Raw genomic sequence first — 16,473 nt, 5'->3', positions numbered from 1 at the left:
GATCATGTGCGGTTTGTTATTGAAGATTTAAGACGATACAAGATGTGCTAATGGAATTATTATGACACAATCATGACGAAAATTCGATTACCCTGTAATAAACCTAGTTATTATTCACAAACAGTACACCCCTTTACATTAATCATGTTTTAGCATAAACCAGTTACGCTTACTTGGACTAACTTCCACCTTTTTTAGAATTTCGTAGGTCAAAAGTAACCTAATACTGTCTGTCCGTTACACCAAGAACGTCTCTTTTGTGCACGACTGGTTTTGCAAGCCCTAACAACAGGGACAACAGCAACAAAAGTTTTCTCTCATTAACCGTATTAGCTTTAGGGATATTAATCGGCAAAACGATTAATATTTCATTTAACTACTATTAATAATTAAAAATTTCATAGTAGATATCCTTTTTAAATAAGAACGACCTTAAATATTGTAAATACAAAAAAGTGAAATGCTACTACCTATGAACTTTCAAGCTTCAGTCAAATAGACAGATTTGTTATTTTTGTATGTAATTTTGAAGATTGTTGGTCCAAAAGAAAAATTAATTGTGCAGTGTTTTATAAAAGTTTGAAATCGTCTATTTGAAATGTTAAGCTGTGTTAATCATACAAATTTTTACTATCAAATAACCACCTCCTGTCTATTCACTAATCAAGATGACAATAGTAAATCGAGCATCTTTAATTTAACAATTTCTGCGAATAAGTAAATCAGCGAAAGCTTCCATTAACGCCATGAAATGGTTTGAATGGCTGCATTCGGTCTTTTATACGAAAATTAACTTAATACCCCGGCAATTGCTTGGACTACGAAAGGCGCTTAACTCAATTTAGTTAATCCCTGCTAAGAAATTATACGGACCGTTTAGTTTTTCTTCTTTTCCTATCTGTATCTACTAAAGATCGGATTCAGTCTGTCCATTTTCATTTTACTTTTTCTACAATCATTTGTAGTAATTTTATATAGCTACGGCGATGCGATTTTTTTAATTTTCTGCCTGCTGTTATCCTATGTCCCTGTCCTTATTCATAAAAGTCAAACTTGCAATAGTGCAAGGAATTGAGAATGTAGAAATAAGGAAATACAAGAATGTATTCACAAAATTCATTGTCTCTACAATATTGTTTTCGGTCATCATCAACTATCAGGAGAATAACTGGATTACAAAAATAACTAATATTGTAGGAAGAGGGTTTATAGGATTAAAGCTTAAACAGGATAAGCGGAGATGTAGAAACCCGAGTAAAAATTATTCTTTTCAATTCCACTCTACCGAATTACGATCAAACTAGCTCCATAATTTTCTTTAAAATATTATCGGAAAAGGTCCGTTTGCAGGACTAAACCGCCGATTGTGTACGGATGGAGTACTAAAACAGTACCGCATTCGGTACGAAAAGTACACGGATACAGCACCGATTGCTTCCCAGAAAGCTACTGAAATACCACCAAAAGAGCGACGCATTTATACTAAAAAAGTGCCGAAACAGCACTAAAGGGATACTAAAGTTTTTGATTTTGTATGTGATGCTGTTTTGGTTCTGTTATAGTATGTTTTTTGGCGAGGCGCTGTTTGAGGGCTCTTTCGGATTTTTTTTTAATGTGACGCTAGTTTGAAGCTGTTTTAGTTTTTCAAAAGGTAGTGTTTTGGCTATATTTTTAGAATTTAAATTTTCGTCTAATGTGTAGGAACTATTTCGGTGGTCATTTCAGATATTTGGAGGCGATTCAGTGGTGTTATAATTCTTTTTATTTTTACTCGGGAAGTGGGTATCTAGTTCTAATTGATTATCAAATAAAAATACATTATTGCTAGTGCCTTGTTAATAACAATGATAATTTCTTTTTAATTAAATGCTGGAATGTTTTAAAGATCATTGTACGACAAATGTTCACTCGATAGATCAAGAATTTTAGATTTCAGCATTTCCAATAATAGAAAATTATCTTTGTTTGCTAAAAAACTTATAAATTAAAAAGAAATAATAATGTAAATTTAATTAACAATCAATTACAATTAGATACTTCCAATTCCCCATTTAACTATCATATACAGACTCCCCCCTCCCCCGCGATCATATTCTATACAATTCAGTATAAATAGTTGATCATTTATGTTTAAGCTGCAGTAATTCCGTTATAATCTTGATAATGACTAAAAGAATATTATCGAAACAATAAATTTTGTGAAAACATCCATGTTTCCTGAATATTGGTACAAAACGTTAATAAGAACATCTAAATCGTGTGCATTTTCGTGTACCTTAACTATAGTAAAGCTCAAAATCACTCCTAACCCAAATATAAAAAAGATAAAGCAACATTTTTGCAATAAGGCCTTATAAATACATTTAAATCGAATATATATTTCCTTATACAGTTAATTCAATTGTTAAATATAGCTTACCAATTTTAAATCCTTTTCAACTGAAGCTTTTTATAAAAACACTTAATAAATGTTTGTTATATTAACACTTTTAAGTCAATCAAACACGAAACGACGAAATTAACGCATAATTACTTACGATTCCACGAGATTTCATAAAAATTGGCGACCACTCACGCATGTACATTATCGTACAGGACACGGCACGTCTCGACAATAAATGATCCGCGGGGTGGTGCGCGGTAGAACGTGCATAGCTGTGATTGTTAGTCACATTCGTTTCGTTTACGTCACAAACAACAGCCAACTTTACTTAGAAATATTGGAATTAATATAAATAAGAGAGCTTTAATAAATTTAATATAAGATATAAACAGAACAACCACAGGATGCGTACTGAATGCAAAATTAGCCTTTACATTTTACATTTATTATTCATACAAAAGTTAATGATAATTTTATTATAAAATGATTAAGCATTGTGATTGCCCCTTGGTTTTTAAAATGCTACGTTGAAGCTTGCGGATAAGTGAATAAGCTTTTGAAACATGAATAAAAAGATAACTCTCAATGTTGTTAACCACTACGAAATAAATTAAAAACAAATACATATAACAATAAAATCTGAAATCATTAAAACCTAAAACCATTCTCATCGAACAAATAATACCTGTTGTATCTGGTTGCATTTTTGATGTAAAACTTCTTCTGTGGCAACAGAACCTCTGCTATACTGACTAAAATGTTGAAAAGGGTTCGAGTTACAGAGCAGAGTTACGTATTGGAATGTCTCCCCTCTTTCTTTAGGGAAAAACCATGCTATTCATACTTTCGTTATCATGCACAAACCTATTGTTTCATTTATATCACGAGTTACTATAAAGCTTTCAAAAATCTTAACTACAATCATACAGAAAAGGATGGAAGGTTAAAGAACGTTTAGGGGATTATCAGTTCGTTTTTAAAAGAAACAGGAGAGCGTTTGAATAAGCTGTATTAGCTTTAGGGATATTAATCGGCAAAACGATAGAAAAGAAAAGAGCGAATGTATAGGATTCTCAGATCTAGAAAAAGCTTTTGACAGTGTTGAATGGAAGAAGTTGAAAATACTTGTATAGAATGTATAGGGATGAGATTTAAGGATAGAAGAGCGATATATAGTTTATATAAAGTTCAACAGGTAGTTACACAATTTAAATAACATCAGAGAGAAGAAAATTTTAGAAACAGAATTAGACAAGGATTNAAAATCATTTTAAATTTATTCTAAACGTATCCTATAACTGTTAACGTACCTTTAAAAATTATTTTAAAAAAAATAAATTAAACAAACAGTAAATCGTTAAATAAAAATCTGCCTAATGATTCGTTAAGTCAACTGAGTTTTGTAAGTTCGATATCTAGAAAATATATAGTTCGAGTTCATTTATTTATTGGTACAAACTCCACAGATAAAACAAATATCGTTTTCCTCATGCGATTTTCCATCCTAGACACACGCTTAACTTTATGATTGAAAATATTTCCTTTTCCGTTCCAGAAACGATTTGGCGCACGGATCTAGATTTTATGATGGCCCATAAAGATCGCCTGGTAGTTCTAAGTTTTATGACGGCCACGAATAGCACCCCGGCCCCAGGGGGTCATGTTTTACCTTCCGCGTTACCAGTTGTTACTACAACCGACGAAGAAAGAATCATATCGGCCAATGATACTACCCTTGGACCAACTGCTTTACCCCTCACAGGAGATCTTGTGAAGGACTTAAGGGATATTGTGGGGCATGATCAGCAAGATTACACTAACAATAATGTCGGTAAGTGCAATTAGACTTAGGTATTTACAATGTTGACGTAGTTTATGGTGTTCAGTTATCTGTCTCTATCAACATAAAATAAAAGAACCAAAATGTTATTAATATTTTCTTGAGATAACGAAGACCACTGATAAATTTCCTATTATTTTAAACAAGGATAACTTCTCCAGCATATTTTGTGGCCAAAGAATAGGTAAAACGCAATTCAGAGAGATACATACAAGTGAACAAAGATTGGTTCATCAATAATATAGATAAATTAAGTAATGACCCATGATAACGATACTGATTGTTTCTCTACAGTCTTGTTGGTGGAACTATGATAGTGAAAATTAATACATTCCTGAACCACATGACCTTTAAGTGCATAATTGGGATAATGTTGCATCATCATCATAAGGTCATCAGTCCTAAGACTGGTTGGACACGTACCTCCACTCTTTCCTATCCTGAGTTAAACTTCGCATTTCCCTAAAACTAGAACAGCCCACATCCTTAACTATTTGCGAACAGTAATCTAATCTAGGTCTACCTCTACCCCTCCTAACTCCTGTCTCTAATATGTCTCTGACTAGACTTTTATGCCTGAGAAGATGTCCTACCAACCTATCTCGCCTATTTTTTATTGACTTCCACAGAGTCCTCTGTTCTCCTATTCTTTCCAATACCTCTTCATTTCTAACCTTTTCTACCCACGATATCCTCATCATCCGCCTATAACACCACATTTCGAACGCTTCTAACCTTTTTTTTTCCGCCGCTCCCACTGTCCATGTTTCGCACCCGTACAACGCCGTGCTCCAAACATACACCTTTAACAACCTTTTTCGAATTTCTAATTTAACCGTTCGCGAGCATAGAAGTGACTTCTTTTTATTAAAGGCGACACGACCCTGCGCTATCCTCTGCTTTATATCCCTACTACTCCTTCCATCCTCACTTATCTGACTTCCTAGGTATCTAAAATCAGCCACTTCTTCTAATTTTTCGTCTCCTGTCTTTATATTCGCTCTTTCCCTACTTTTTCTTCCCTTGCATACCAGTATTTTAGTTTTACTTTTATTTATTTTCATACAGTACTGATCTGTCAGTACCGCTTCCATTTTATTTAAAGCTATCTCTAGGTCCTCCTTGCTAGATGCATAAGAAACTATTAAGCTTTCTGTGTGTGCGCTTCCAGGTCAAATCCAGAAATACCCCTGAACCCCCTAAAATCTCAAATTTCATGAGTTAATCTATGACAGTATCTACTCGACTTATCAAGGTTTGAAAAGTAGTACTGTTACTACTCATTCCCTGACTCTCTCATTAACAATTTAGGCCACTTTTAGGTGACTTAAGAACTTACAAGCTGGCCTTAAGATATATACGTAATACATTAGGTCATTATACAAAAGAAAAATCTGAAAACTACAATATTAACAGAGTTATTGGGCTATTTATAGTTTAAATAAATAATTTTTCATAACATTATACTTATTATCTTAAATCTACTTGTGTTTCGGTTTAATGCCTTTTTGATGGGTGCAAAAAAGATAAAACTGTTCAAACAACAGAAACGTAAATATGAGAATGTGGAAAAGTTCTGTGCACTGGTAAATGAATTCAGATTTGAACGAGTGCCAAGGTGTAATCGAACTATAATTGATATTGAATTTACAGATTGACAGGTTTTGATAATGAGTAATTAATCATTAGAAAGGCTTGCACAAGGTGTATTTTGTATCAACACAATGAACCTACCTTCTTAAATAAATATTCTGAAACAAATGCATCGTTATTGACTTGTTAATAGTCTTTTTACGGCCTAAAGTGCATAATCGATTCTTTGCTGTTATCAATAGGTGAAAGATTTGTAATATTCTGCAAAATATGAAATTTCAAATTAATGGGAAAAACGTTATCTATATGACAATTTAGAGAAGCTAAAGCTTATTAGAAGCCCTAAAATTCTATTTTTAGAATTTAAAATTTGTCTTAATTAGACAGCTAAAGTTAGCAAATACTAAGGCAGAAATTCTCGCTAAGTAGTTCCTTTGACATTAATAGCTGTTACGTTAAATGTAAAGGTAGGTATTAATTTAGTTTTTGGCAAAATTAAAATTCAGGGAGCATTTCCAAATGGAATGACAAGCAATTTATGCTAATACCGATGTTGATAAGCCAAAACACTCACTTAAAAGTCAATAATTCCTTTAACTTTGCTCTCTCTCTCTCAAGGGCTTGTTGAGAAACCCCCAACCCGCTTTATCTTCATTATCATTATCGAACTGGAATGGCAAGTCGAGACGTTAAACTTTCTTTTACAGCTTATTGATTACTTTAAAACTTGATAGACGAAAATGCCATTAAGGTTTTCCGAGATAGGCAAACACTAACTAATAAAAAACTCAATTTCCGATACCTTTAGATCATAAATATTGTACAAACCGTGTGTTGTCTCTTCCCCAATATTACGGAAAAAGTTTATTTCAAGTTCCTTCGCATAATAAGAAAAACCGTATTTCTTTTATTAAACACGAAACACACTCTTAAGTTCAATCAACCTGACTCAGAGATAGGCTACGAACTTTTTCGTTTATCTGTTTGTCCTTTTGCTGGGAGCGTTATCTAATTAAAGCGATTCAATGTGTTCAGATCTCGTTTGAAAACTTTATTAAGTTTGAAGGAAGTTTTCGATTTTCAAATAAAACTTAATCGGTAATCTTGTTACTAGACGAAAATTGTACAAATCTCTATCTAAAAATACACCAGCCCGGAATATAATCATTTTATTATCTTTGTATCTGTGAACGAAGGGGTAACCTAAGTACATATAGGTATCATCATCATCATAAGGTCGTCAGTCCTAAGACTGGTTGGACACGTACCTCCACTCTTTCCTATCCTGAGCTAATCATTTCCCTAAAACTAGAACAGCCCACATCCTTAACTATTTGCGAGCAGTAATCTAATCTAGGTCTACCTCTACCCCTCCTAGCTCCTGTTTTTGCCTCTAATATGTCTCTGACTAGACCTTCATGCCTGAGAAGGTGTCCTACCAGCCTATCTCGCCTATTTTTTTTTATTAACTTCTATAGAGTCCTCTGTTCTCCTATTCTTTCCAATACCTCTTCATTTCTACCTTTTCTACCCACGTTATCCTCATCATCCGCCTATAACACCACATTTCGAACGCTTCTAACCTTTTTTTTTCCGCCGCTCCCACTGTCCATGTTTCGCACCCGTACAACGCCGTGCTCCAAACATACACCTTTAACAACCTTTTTCGAATTTCTAATTTAACCGTTCGCGAGCATAGAAGTGACTTCTTTTTATTAAAGGCGACACGACCCTGCGCTATCCTCTGCTTTATATCCCTACTACTCCTTCCATCCTCACTTATCTGACTTCCTAGGTATCTAAAATCAGCCACTTCTTCTAATTTTTCGTCTCCTGTCTTTATATTCGCTCTTTCCCTACTTTTTCTTCCCTTGCATATCAGTATTTTAGTTTTACTTTTATTTATTTTCATACAGTACTGATCTGTCAGTACCGCTTCCATAGGTATATCGTGATTATTTTACTATGTTCCTTTTGGATTACGATTCATGTCATTTAGAATAAGTAGTTTCTTCTAGTAACGATGAGACATTAGTAACAAAATAAACTAACATTTTTTTGTAATAACGCTGTTACTCTGAATTTGTGATTTCTTTCGAATTTTTATGTATTTGTTAGCCTCAGGGGTTTACATTAACGCTGAAGCAGCGGAATATACTGAGGTAATTGTAAATGTTATAATAATTCCTTTCAGACACTGGTTGGGGTTGTTCAGTGAGTGTCGAATTTATGAATTTCGGATTGGCCTTATTAGTATATTCAGTTAGATATCCTGCGGTATTCTGGGCCACAAACAAAACAATGGGAATGCTTTTCTCTATGCAGTTTTTGATAAACAGTTTACAAATACTTCTAGCTTACGCGGGCATGTCTGTACTTTACAGGGTAAGAGGCAATATACATTTTATCAAACAAAGGACTAAATCAATGTTGGTGTAATCTTCGTTTATTGTTGACAGGTTCAAGTGGTTGGAGTGTGGAAGGTCCTTCCACTTCTTAAACCTCAACCGGGGGGTGTGTCCCCATTGGGTGGCATCTCTCCTTTCTTGCTCAATCCCCAAGTAACGCTTGCACTATACATTTTGTATTCGCTACTTGTACTTTCCTCCAGTTTAGTGCTTTATCTGTACGGATATACAAGGTAATGTTTGAATAAAATAATTCGAAGTGGTCTGTATTCTGTCGAAACTGCCAGACGCGGATCGCGATTTCGATCTTTTTGGATCTCATCAGCGCGCGCAGGCAGCTCCGACAGAACACAGACCAACTTTTACCTGCTGTCTTAACAGCGCGTTTTAGAAAATACCACAAATGGCGCAGTAAACGCCATCTGTAGTACGTTTAAAATTTGTCTTAATTAGACAGCTAAAGTTANTCGAAACTGCCAGACGCGGATCGCGATTTCGATCTTTTTGGATCTCATCAGCGCGCGCAGGCAGCTCCGACAGAACACAGACCAACTTTTACCTGCTATCTTGACAGCGCGTTTTAAGAAATACCACAAATGGCGCGGTAAACGCCATCTGTAGTACGTTCGCGAATTTTATTCGATTATGGTAAGGTGCCTATCACGTTGAGGTTAGCTACGCCGGGATTCGTTTCAGCAAGTAGATATAAATATATTTAAATGGACCTTGTTGGAGCATACGTAATCCTAAAATGTAGCATCGTACTACAGGTGGCGTTTACCGCGCCATTTGTGGTATTTTCCAAGGTAATGTTCAGTTACCCTTTTCGTAACTCAAAATATCAAGAGAGCATACGAATTTAATGTTGTTGCAACTCGTTACAGATTTAATGCATTTCTGAACCAAGAAAGGGAACGGAAAATAATTGCTTTGAAAGCGGCTTTTCACACATCAAGATGGAGTTATTTTACCCATTGTGCCGCCCTTTGTGCTTTAGTGTCTATTGGTGTTAGTAGCGCTCCCTTATTGCATGATTATACGATAATTTACAAAGGGAGTCTCGATGGAGCCGTGCTTACGTGTGTTGTCGGCAGTATTTTGCATCTTTTCCTTTGGGTTGTTTTGTGGCTGTTTCTGACAATAAAACAAAAGTGGACCTTCAAATTACGCGTTTCTGTAAGTGCCACATCACGAAAAGACTTAAAACGTTCGGGTAGAATCAACATTTTGTACCTTTCAGGTTGGACGAGCTACAATAAGACAAGCGCGACATGTAAAGCTTGTGACTGATGTAGATTTAGCGAACGTCCCTCAAGATGACCCCAGCTTGCAACCCTTGTTAGTCGTAGGAAACGGACGTACATATACCGTAGCCGAAACGTCGCCGAAAAAAGCTATAATGGGGATAATCCAGAAGACCACCATTTTGAAGAAAACCAGATCTGAAAATAATTCGGTTATAACGGAAGAGGAAGACGAAGAGCAAATTTACTGGTTGAGACCTGCCATATCCTCAGTACATCATTCTCCAGATGGTTCAAAGCAGTTGTGTTGGTTCAACAAGAAACCCAAGTCGAAAGTGTCCTTTGACGAAGCAACTAGTACGTCTGCTGTTCGGTAACTACTTGGTTTTTATAGGTGTTGTGTTTTTTGTTACTTCTTTCTTCGGTGCGGGTAATAGTCATTAGAAGTAGATGGGTAGCTCCTTTATTAAAGTATAATAGTTCGTCTTAAGTCAAGTTAGAATGGTTTAAATAGGAATGTGTGTCGTTATCCTAAAATTCTAAATATCAAGGAAACGCTTTTTTCTTACGCTTTCCAGTAATAAAGGCAACGTCTGTCGTGGAAAACGACTACCAGGAATGGAAATCGACGAAGGTGACTATGCCACATTGAGAGAACTTCCAGTTCCGGCAACCAACATCGATCTTGGCGACGACACGGCCAGTGAAGAGGGAAAGGTAAGAAAATTTATGGCATTTCATTAAAACTCCAGATGAGTGTCGTCCTGAACTGGCAGAAAAAACTGAACTTTGGAATTTAATATCATGCATTTAAAACCTCATAAATCCTTATGTTTATTTAAAAGACAGCGTTTCTATGTTCACATTGAACGCTTTTTGCTTTTATCGACTTTCAATGGTCAAAAAAATTCTTTTCAATAATTTTCTTTAGGTAGTTCTTACTAACATTCTCTCACAATTGCATTTTAACACTTCAGCTTTTGGCTTGTGTTCACGATGAACACGTAACATACGCTAGCACCAGCCAGGATTTGGTCCCACCCGTAGATTACGAAGATCCCAGTCCATTATTAACGCCAGAACCTTTGTCCGACAAAGAGGACACTAACACTATTAAAGAAAACTCAATACCTCAAACGGTTGCCCAGGTGTGTGTGTGAATGTTTCTCAATTTTTCTTCCTTCACATGCCTAACGTTTCTTGTCTATTTCATCATCAACAAAAGCCCATCGATTTTTTTTTCTTTTCTTGAATGATAATTTTCATAGGGATCAGGTCAAACTCCAAAATGTCTTCGTAGAGCTGATTCTGGGATGCCCCATGACGAACTAACTCCTCGTTCCGATTCGGTCAGTACAGAGTGTTCTCAGTCTCCTCCAGATCCACCGGGAAGCAATCATAGCGAAACATCGAGTGGAGTTCATTCAAACGAAAGCTCAGAACTTCAACACAACCAAATGTCCAATTCAACTACCAAACGAGCAACTAGCGTAGCTGATTTAGCACAACCAATGTCAAAGGAGGAAATACAGTGGCGATCGTGTTCTTTACAAAGAAACACCCAACCTCCCGGCTCCACAATCATTAGTCCCATCATCGTTCCCCAACCACAAGGCAACAATGTTAGTTCTCCACAGCCCAACCCTTACACCCTGAACAACGGTTCCCCATACAGCAATCTGCTAAAATACAATTCGTCACCCGCTAACACGACTACCACCTCATCAGTTGGTGGGAGCATCGTAGACCATGGCATTCCGGCTGTCATTTTGGAAAATCCAGCTGAAAGCACGGTGGTCATACGCAGAAAGGTCAACAGGCCAGTACCAATCGAACCAAATCAAGTTGTCGTGGCGGTAAAAGACGAACCGTTCGGACGCGCTACCAACATGCGAATGACGTCGTTTACCGAAAGCGGCGATCTACGGAGCATCCAAGCGTCGTCAGCAACTCTTCCACATTATCCCACCCAACCAGTACAAAGCATTTACCCGCATTGTTCCACGATGCCCTTACCCCAACAACATACGACAACGCCAAATGGGGTGGTGAATTTAGGAACTGGTAATAGCTGCAACATTTATCCTCGGCAACATACCACCATCCCGACCCATCATAACGGAGTTAGACTCTTCAACGGAATTCCTACTCCGAATCCTTACATAAAAAGGCTGCAGTTTCAGACCGGACCTGTTCGGGTAAACGCTAATGAACCGATTTACACTGGGGTTAACAGAGTTTCTGGCGAAATGTACCATTATAACACATAATGAGGTAGTTTGATGTATGCTATTGGTATATTTGGAGACGGTGAGTACTACTTTAACTACATTTTACCTTCCAATTGTTTATTCATACGTAAATTATTTATTTGTTCAATTTAAAATGCGAAAAGTCGATTTGAAATTTATTTTAATAATGTTTTCTTAGTTTAATGTGTGTATAATAAGTACCACAAACTTTTATTAGTTTATTTGACTATTACTTCGCCACTTTTGTATCTTCTGAAGAAGCCACAAAATGGCAAAACGATTGCCAAGATTAATAAAAGTTTGTGAAAGTTTTTTAAATACAGTTCTTCACGTTTGCTTCTCCGTTTCAATTTTCTTCAAAAAATACTGGTATAAAGGGAAGGATGATTCTTGATTAGTCTTACTATGGTCGATTAGTAAACAAATATAACGAAATAAGCTTGAAATTTCGAGCATGATCGTCTTTATTCGACTTCATAAGAATCAATTTCGAAAACATGAGTGAATTACGGTTGTTGTAGTACTCATATTCTCAAGATTGCGCTAGTTCTGTTGATTCTATGGTTGTTATGTTAGATTATAATGACTTCACAAAGCCTTACGACGTTTTGTAATTTTATAGGCTGTCCATTTTTACCAAAGAACTAACTTAACGTTATTTTTACATTCCAAAATAGTAGTTTAGGTTGTAAGCAACCTCACGGTGCGGTGGGTGAAAATATCAGAACATCATATCGAAATTACATATATGTATTATTGCCCCATTAACTTTCACACTGGGTCACGAACTTTCCTATTTCCCTCTACTTAGTTTTACTTCGGTTAGTACCTAATTGTTCAATTTATAAGCTGTTTTATTAAAATAATTACAAATGTACGTAACAAAAACATTAACTTTATTTCGATAATAACAATTATTGTAAAGTATTTATTTGAACAATAAATTAATTGTAAATAATTTAGGATTATTTAAATACGCTTTCTGAGGGCAGATAGCCATCTGGTGTGCTCTCCATATACATATAATATACTGCATATATAGGCACAGAATGTTATCATATGCATCTGTTCAATCAATATAGTCTATGAGTCCATTCGTTTTTACTATCATCTTCGTTCATTTCCTTCTCAATGTTCTCTTATTCCTCAGCTGAATATCAATTGTTTTATCTACTTAATGTCTGCAACTTTTTCTCGCACTTTATAATCCTACATACGATATTTACTACATACATACATGCGTACATGTCAACCCCCATAACAAAAAATTAGTCTAAATAATAATAATACGACGTGAATTTTTATCGTATTCAATGAATCATATGTAGGTTTATAAAGGTATGAAAATAATGTTTTCCTATTTCTAATTATTATTATTATTATTATGGTGTCTCACTAATAAATGATCTCTAAGAAAGGTATAGATGATATATATATAAAAGTATATATATTAATGCGATGTAATAATAAGTAAACTGAGTTAACTTTTTATAAAATCGATGTCTTTTTCGTAACAAGTTTGTTTTTTTGTATAATTTATTTACTAATAAAAAGTCAACATGTATCTTCTTTATTTAAACTTTCCGTCCTTGCAAGACGCGCCTTATCGCCTTCTTTCATCTGGAAAAAAGATACAAACATTGACAAAACATTCTTTCACATGCAACATAAAATTGTCCATTGAACATAGAAAGTACGCGCTTTTTCGTCGGTATTTTTCATTTCTATTATAAGTTGAGTTGGGTTAAATATTAAATTATAATCCACAAACGAAAGCCTTTTACCATCCTATAGAAATTAAAGGTTCTATAAATAATAATAAGTACTTACTTTAACGTGTCCGTACGCTATTATTCCACACAATGTCATTAAAATCCCCACAACTTGATAAACTGAGGTTTTTTCTTCGAATAGATACCATCCACCCATAGTTATGAGAACAAACTTGAAATGGCCCAACATGTTATATCTAATAAATAATTTATTGGAAAACAACAGCTAATATTTCAAAAAAATAAATTAATATCCATATAACAAAAGGATACGTTAGGGGAGACGTATTTCCAATGATCCAATAAGTTGTGAGATTCACAAACAAAGCCGCAAAACATGACGTAAAAACCATCGCCTAAGAAGATAACAAAACAATCACGCGTTCGGATTTTTACTTTAGTTGAGTATAAATTATTTACCATATCCTGAACGGTCCATACATGATTGAACGTCTTGGGATGTTCAAAAACTGGGATGCAAAAGCATAGCAAAATTGCTGAAAAAGGTGCTTGGTAATACAACAGTTGCATAGAGTCTAACTGCAGTTCTGATTGTTTTGAATTCACCAACTATTGACAAAAAAATAGAATGAAAAAAATAAGAAAGATAAATAAATGAAAATGTTCGAAACGTTCGATCTTGGTTTTAGTCTTAGTCATGTTTGTTCGATCCAGGTCTTCGTCTTACTGGTATCAAGTCAGTCTTAGTAGAAAGAGGAGACTGTGGTAAATATTAATTAAAAATTAAAAGGAAGACTTACTCATTATCTCGCGTTGATAATAAGTGGGCGAAACACGCGAAAGTTTTTTGTGGTAATTAGGGGTGAGTCTTCCTTTTAATTTCTAATTTTTAAAAGTCAGTCTTGATCTGTTTTGTCTTAAGAATAATATTAATAAAACTTACTACTTGGTACAGTGAAGTTACAATAACACCAGAAAGTGCCAAAATAGTTCCGAAAATGTTCAACTGTATGTCATAACAGAAACAAACGGTTACCCCTACCAGTACGGGAACCTGAAAGTGAATTTATAATAGTGTCTTTCTATTTTCACCCTTTCACCGTATCACTGTAATACATTACCATGGTGAGTACGGTTAGAAATGAAAAATGTTTCCTGTAATAAATACTCTGTATAAGAACCACTCCAGGGGTAGTCAGCATTTTCGCAACCTGAAACGTTCCGACCGAATTATACTGCAAACTTAAATTCGTCAACACTACAAATCCACAAAACGAAAACGCTAATATAACAATATCGTCCAATACAACCGTCTTTTTTTCGAAAACACCAATTTTTTGGCACACGTGCAATCCCAAAAAGGTAACCACAAAATGTAACATCGATAACGTTATGTTCGGAAATATACCGTGAGCATAAATCCATTTGTTGAGCAGTATTATTGTGATGGAAAACACGGCGTTCAAAATTAAGTAAAAACCCACTCTGTACGGACTCATTTTATATTTTTATTGACCTCATCACAAAACAAATAATAATGTTATTAACTAAGGTGGGTACTGTTAACTGTCTCGCTGTTAGTGACATGGCTGCAATGTAAGTATCTACATATATAAATTATTGAGAGTAGAGAATTTGTAGCTTTATCTAATGATAAACATGCTGATATCGATTGAAGTTTACAATACAAAAGCGAATTTCCGTATCTTGTAACGCCATCGTAATGCGTGGTCTTATCTGGTCCCCCTCGTCACTCCAGTACGTAGCACGTGCACTGTGAAGGTCTTTAAACTTCAATTATGGTTTTTTAATTTTCAAAAATAAATTGTAAAATTGTTGGTAACCCCCACGTAATAAGACCATAACGCCCGGCTGTATTCTCCCATCCCACAGTTTACTGTCACGGTTCGAAATCAAAGAACGAAAGGATTAAACGTTTATTATTATATTTATTTAAAAACTACAGACAAAGTTTCGCTTTTGGGTATTTTTTTAGTAAAGATATAAGGCCGATCGCCAACACAAAATTACTATTCTTGGGTAGAGTCAGTCGCCTATAGCAAGAGGGAGTCACTTCTAAGTCCATGCGAATGATGAAGATATTGTGGACAGAGAAGGTTAAAAATGATGAGGTATTAGAAAGAGTAAGAGAACAGAGGGCGTCGTGGAAGTCAGTAAGGAATAGGCAAGTTAGATTAGTAGGACACCTCAGGTACGAAGGTCTAGCCACAGACATATTAGAGGCAGAAACAGGAGTTAATAGGACTAGACGTAGACCTAGATTAGATTACTGGTCGCAAATAGTTAAGGACGTGGGTGTTTTAATGCGAAAATTAGGCTCAGGATAGAAAAGAGTGGAAGTGCGTATCGTGCTAGTCTTAGGATTGACGACCTGATGATGATGATAAATAAACAATAAAATAATTAACAAACCTTTACACTTGTTATAAAAGATTCGAAAAATTAAAACAATAACTAAATAACTTATTGTTAAAGTGTTTTGTCTGATTGTAAGCAAGTGGTTTTTAATTACCGTTTAGTAGCGAGTCCATGCACCTTACATCCTTGAAAAAGTCCAGCGACGTTGGCGTAACGTTGACTGTAGTTTTTAAAAAAATTAATAACCCCTTGGTGCTTTGATTACAAACCGAATAGTAAAATAGGAAAAGAATGGTTAATAGAATTTATAAACAGTATCTAAGGCAAAATGACGACATTCAATTCCGGATAGTTAGTTTACTATTGCTGACTATAAAGCAGAAACCACTTGAAAAGTTTTAAATTTAACTAACTAAAAAACTCGACGACACACTACAAACAGACAAACTTCTAAGAGTCGTTTGTGTTTTATTAATGGCATAGAGATAACAAAAACAACTGAAAAAGACAGTGTTTTCAACATTGCTACAAACAAACTTTGTTTATTGATATGTGTACATACAGATAATAATATCCATAAGTAAATATTCGCTAAAGTTTTCCTTACAGACATAATTTTCATTAAATATTGTTAATTTATA

The 16,473-nt window shown here is 35.1% G+C and overlaps 2 protein-coding genes across 4 annotated transcripts in view; one reads left to right on the top strand and one right to left on the bottom strand.

The window, feature by feature from the left end:
* LOC108744379 (protein tincar) overlaps window positions 1-13,225 on the top strand; it is a 116,204-nt gene extending 102,979 nt beyond the window's left edge. For 2 of the 3 annotated variants that reach the window (XM_025976278.1, XM_018480108.2), the window contains exons 5-12: window positions 3,939-4,214; window positions 8,011-8,201; window positions 8,276-8,457; window positions 9,109-9,400; window positions 9,465-9,841; window positions 10,047-10,185; window positions 10,446-10,616; window positions 10,737-13,225. In XM_025976278.1, coding sequence (XP_025832063.1) covers window positions 3,939-4,214; window positions 8,011-8,201; window positions 8,276-8,457; window positions 9,109-9,400; window positions 9,465-9,841; window positions 10,047-10,185; window positions 10,446-10,616; window positions 10,737-11,738 — 2,630 coding nt within the window. In that variant the 3' untranslated portion in view covers window positions 11,739-13,225. The remainder of the gene's footprint in view (window positions 1-3,938; window positions 4,215-8,010; window positions 8,202-8,275; window positions 8,458-9,108; window positions 9,401-9,464; window positions 9,842-10,046; window positions 10,186-10,445; window positions 10,617-10,736) is intronic. The other variant, XM_018480110.2, reaches the window with a different exon arrangement.
* Window positions 13,226-16,301, bottom strand: LOC108744381 (solute carrier family 35 member E3-like). The gene is made up of 7 exons (XM_025976280.1): window positions 15,987-16,301; window positions 14,575-15,350; window positions 14,397-14,507; window positions 13,913-14,062; window positions 13,766-13,848; window positions 13,551-13,689; window positions 13,226-13,340 (listed from the first exon to the last, which is right to left on the bottom strand). The coding sequence occupies exons 2-7, from the start codon at window positions 14,950-14,952 to the stop codon at window positions 13,275-13,277; spliced, it is 927 nt and encodes a 308-aa protein (XP_025832065.1). The 5' UTR covers window positions 14,953-15,350; window positions 15,987-16,301; the 3' UTR covers window positions 13,226-13,274.
* Between the last annotated feature and the right edge of the window lie 172 nt (window positions 16,302-16,473).

This window comes from Agrilus planipennis, unplaced genomic scaffold, assembly GCF_000699045.2.
Source record: "Agrilus planipennis isolate EAB-ADULT unplaced genomic scaffold, Apla_2.0 scaffold17, whole genome shotgun sequence".
Taxonomy (NCBI): Eukaryota; Metazoa; Arthropoda; class Insecta; order Coleoptera; family Buprestidae; genus Agrilus; species Agrilus planipennis.
This window is presented reverse-complemented; position numbering and strand designations above follow the sequence as displayed.

What these genes read in the sequence shown, in the direction of transcription:
- LOC108744381 (XM_025976280.1), bottom strand. Translation starts at nt 14,952, where the DNA reads ATGAGTCCGTACAGAGTGGGTTTTTACTTAATTTTGAACGCCGTGTTT. An exon ending in TATGGACCGTTCAGGATATG is followed by an intron (nt 13,849 to 13,912) that starts GTAAATAATTTA and finishes TTATCTTCTTAG; the next exon opens with GCGATGGTTTTTACGTCATG. An exon ending in GGAAATACGTCTCCCCTAAC is followed by an intron (nt 13,690 to 13,765) that starts GTATCCTTTTGT and finishes ATTATTTATTAG; the next exon opens with ATATAACATGTTGGGCCATT.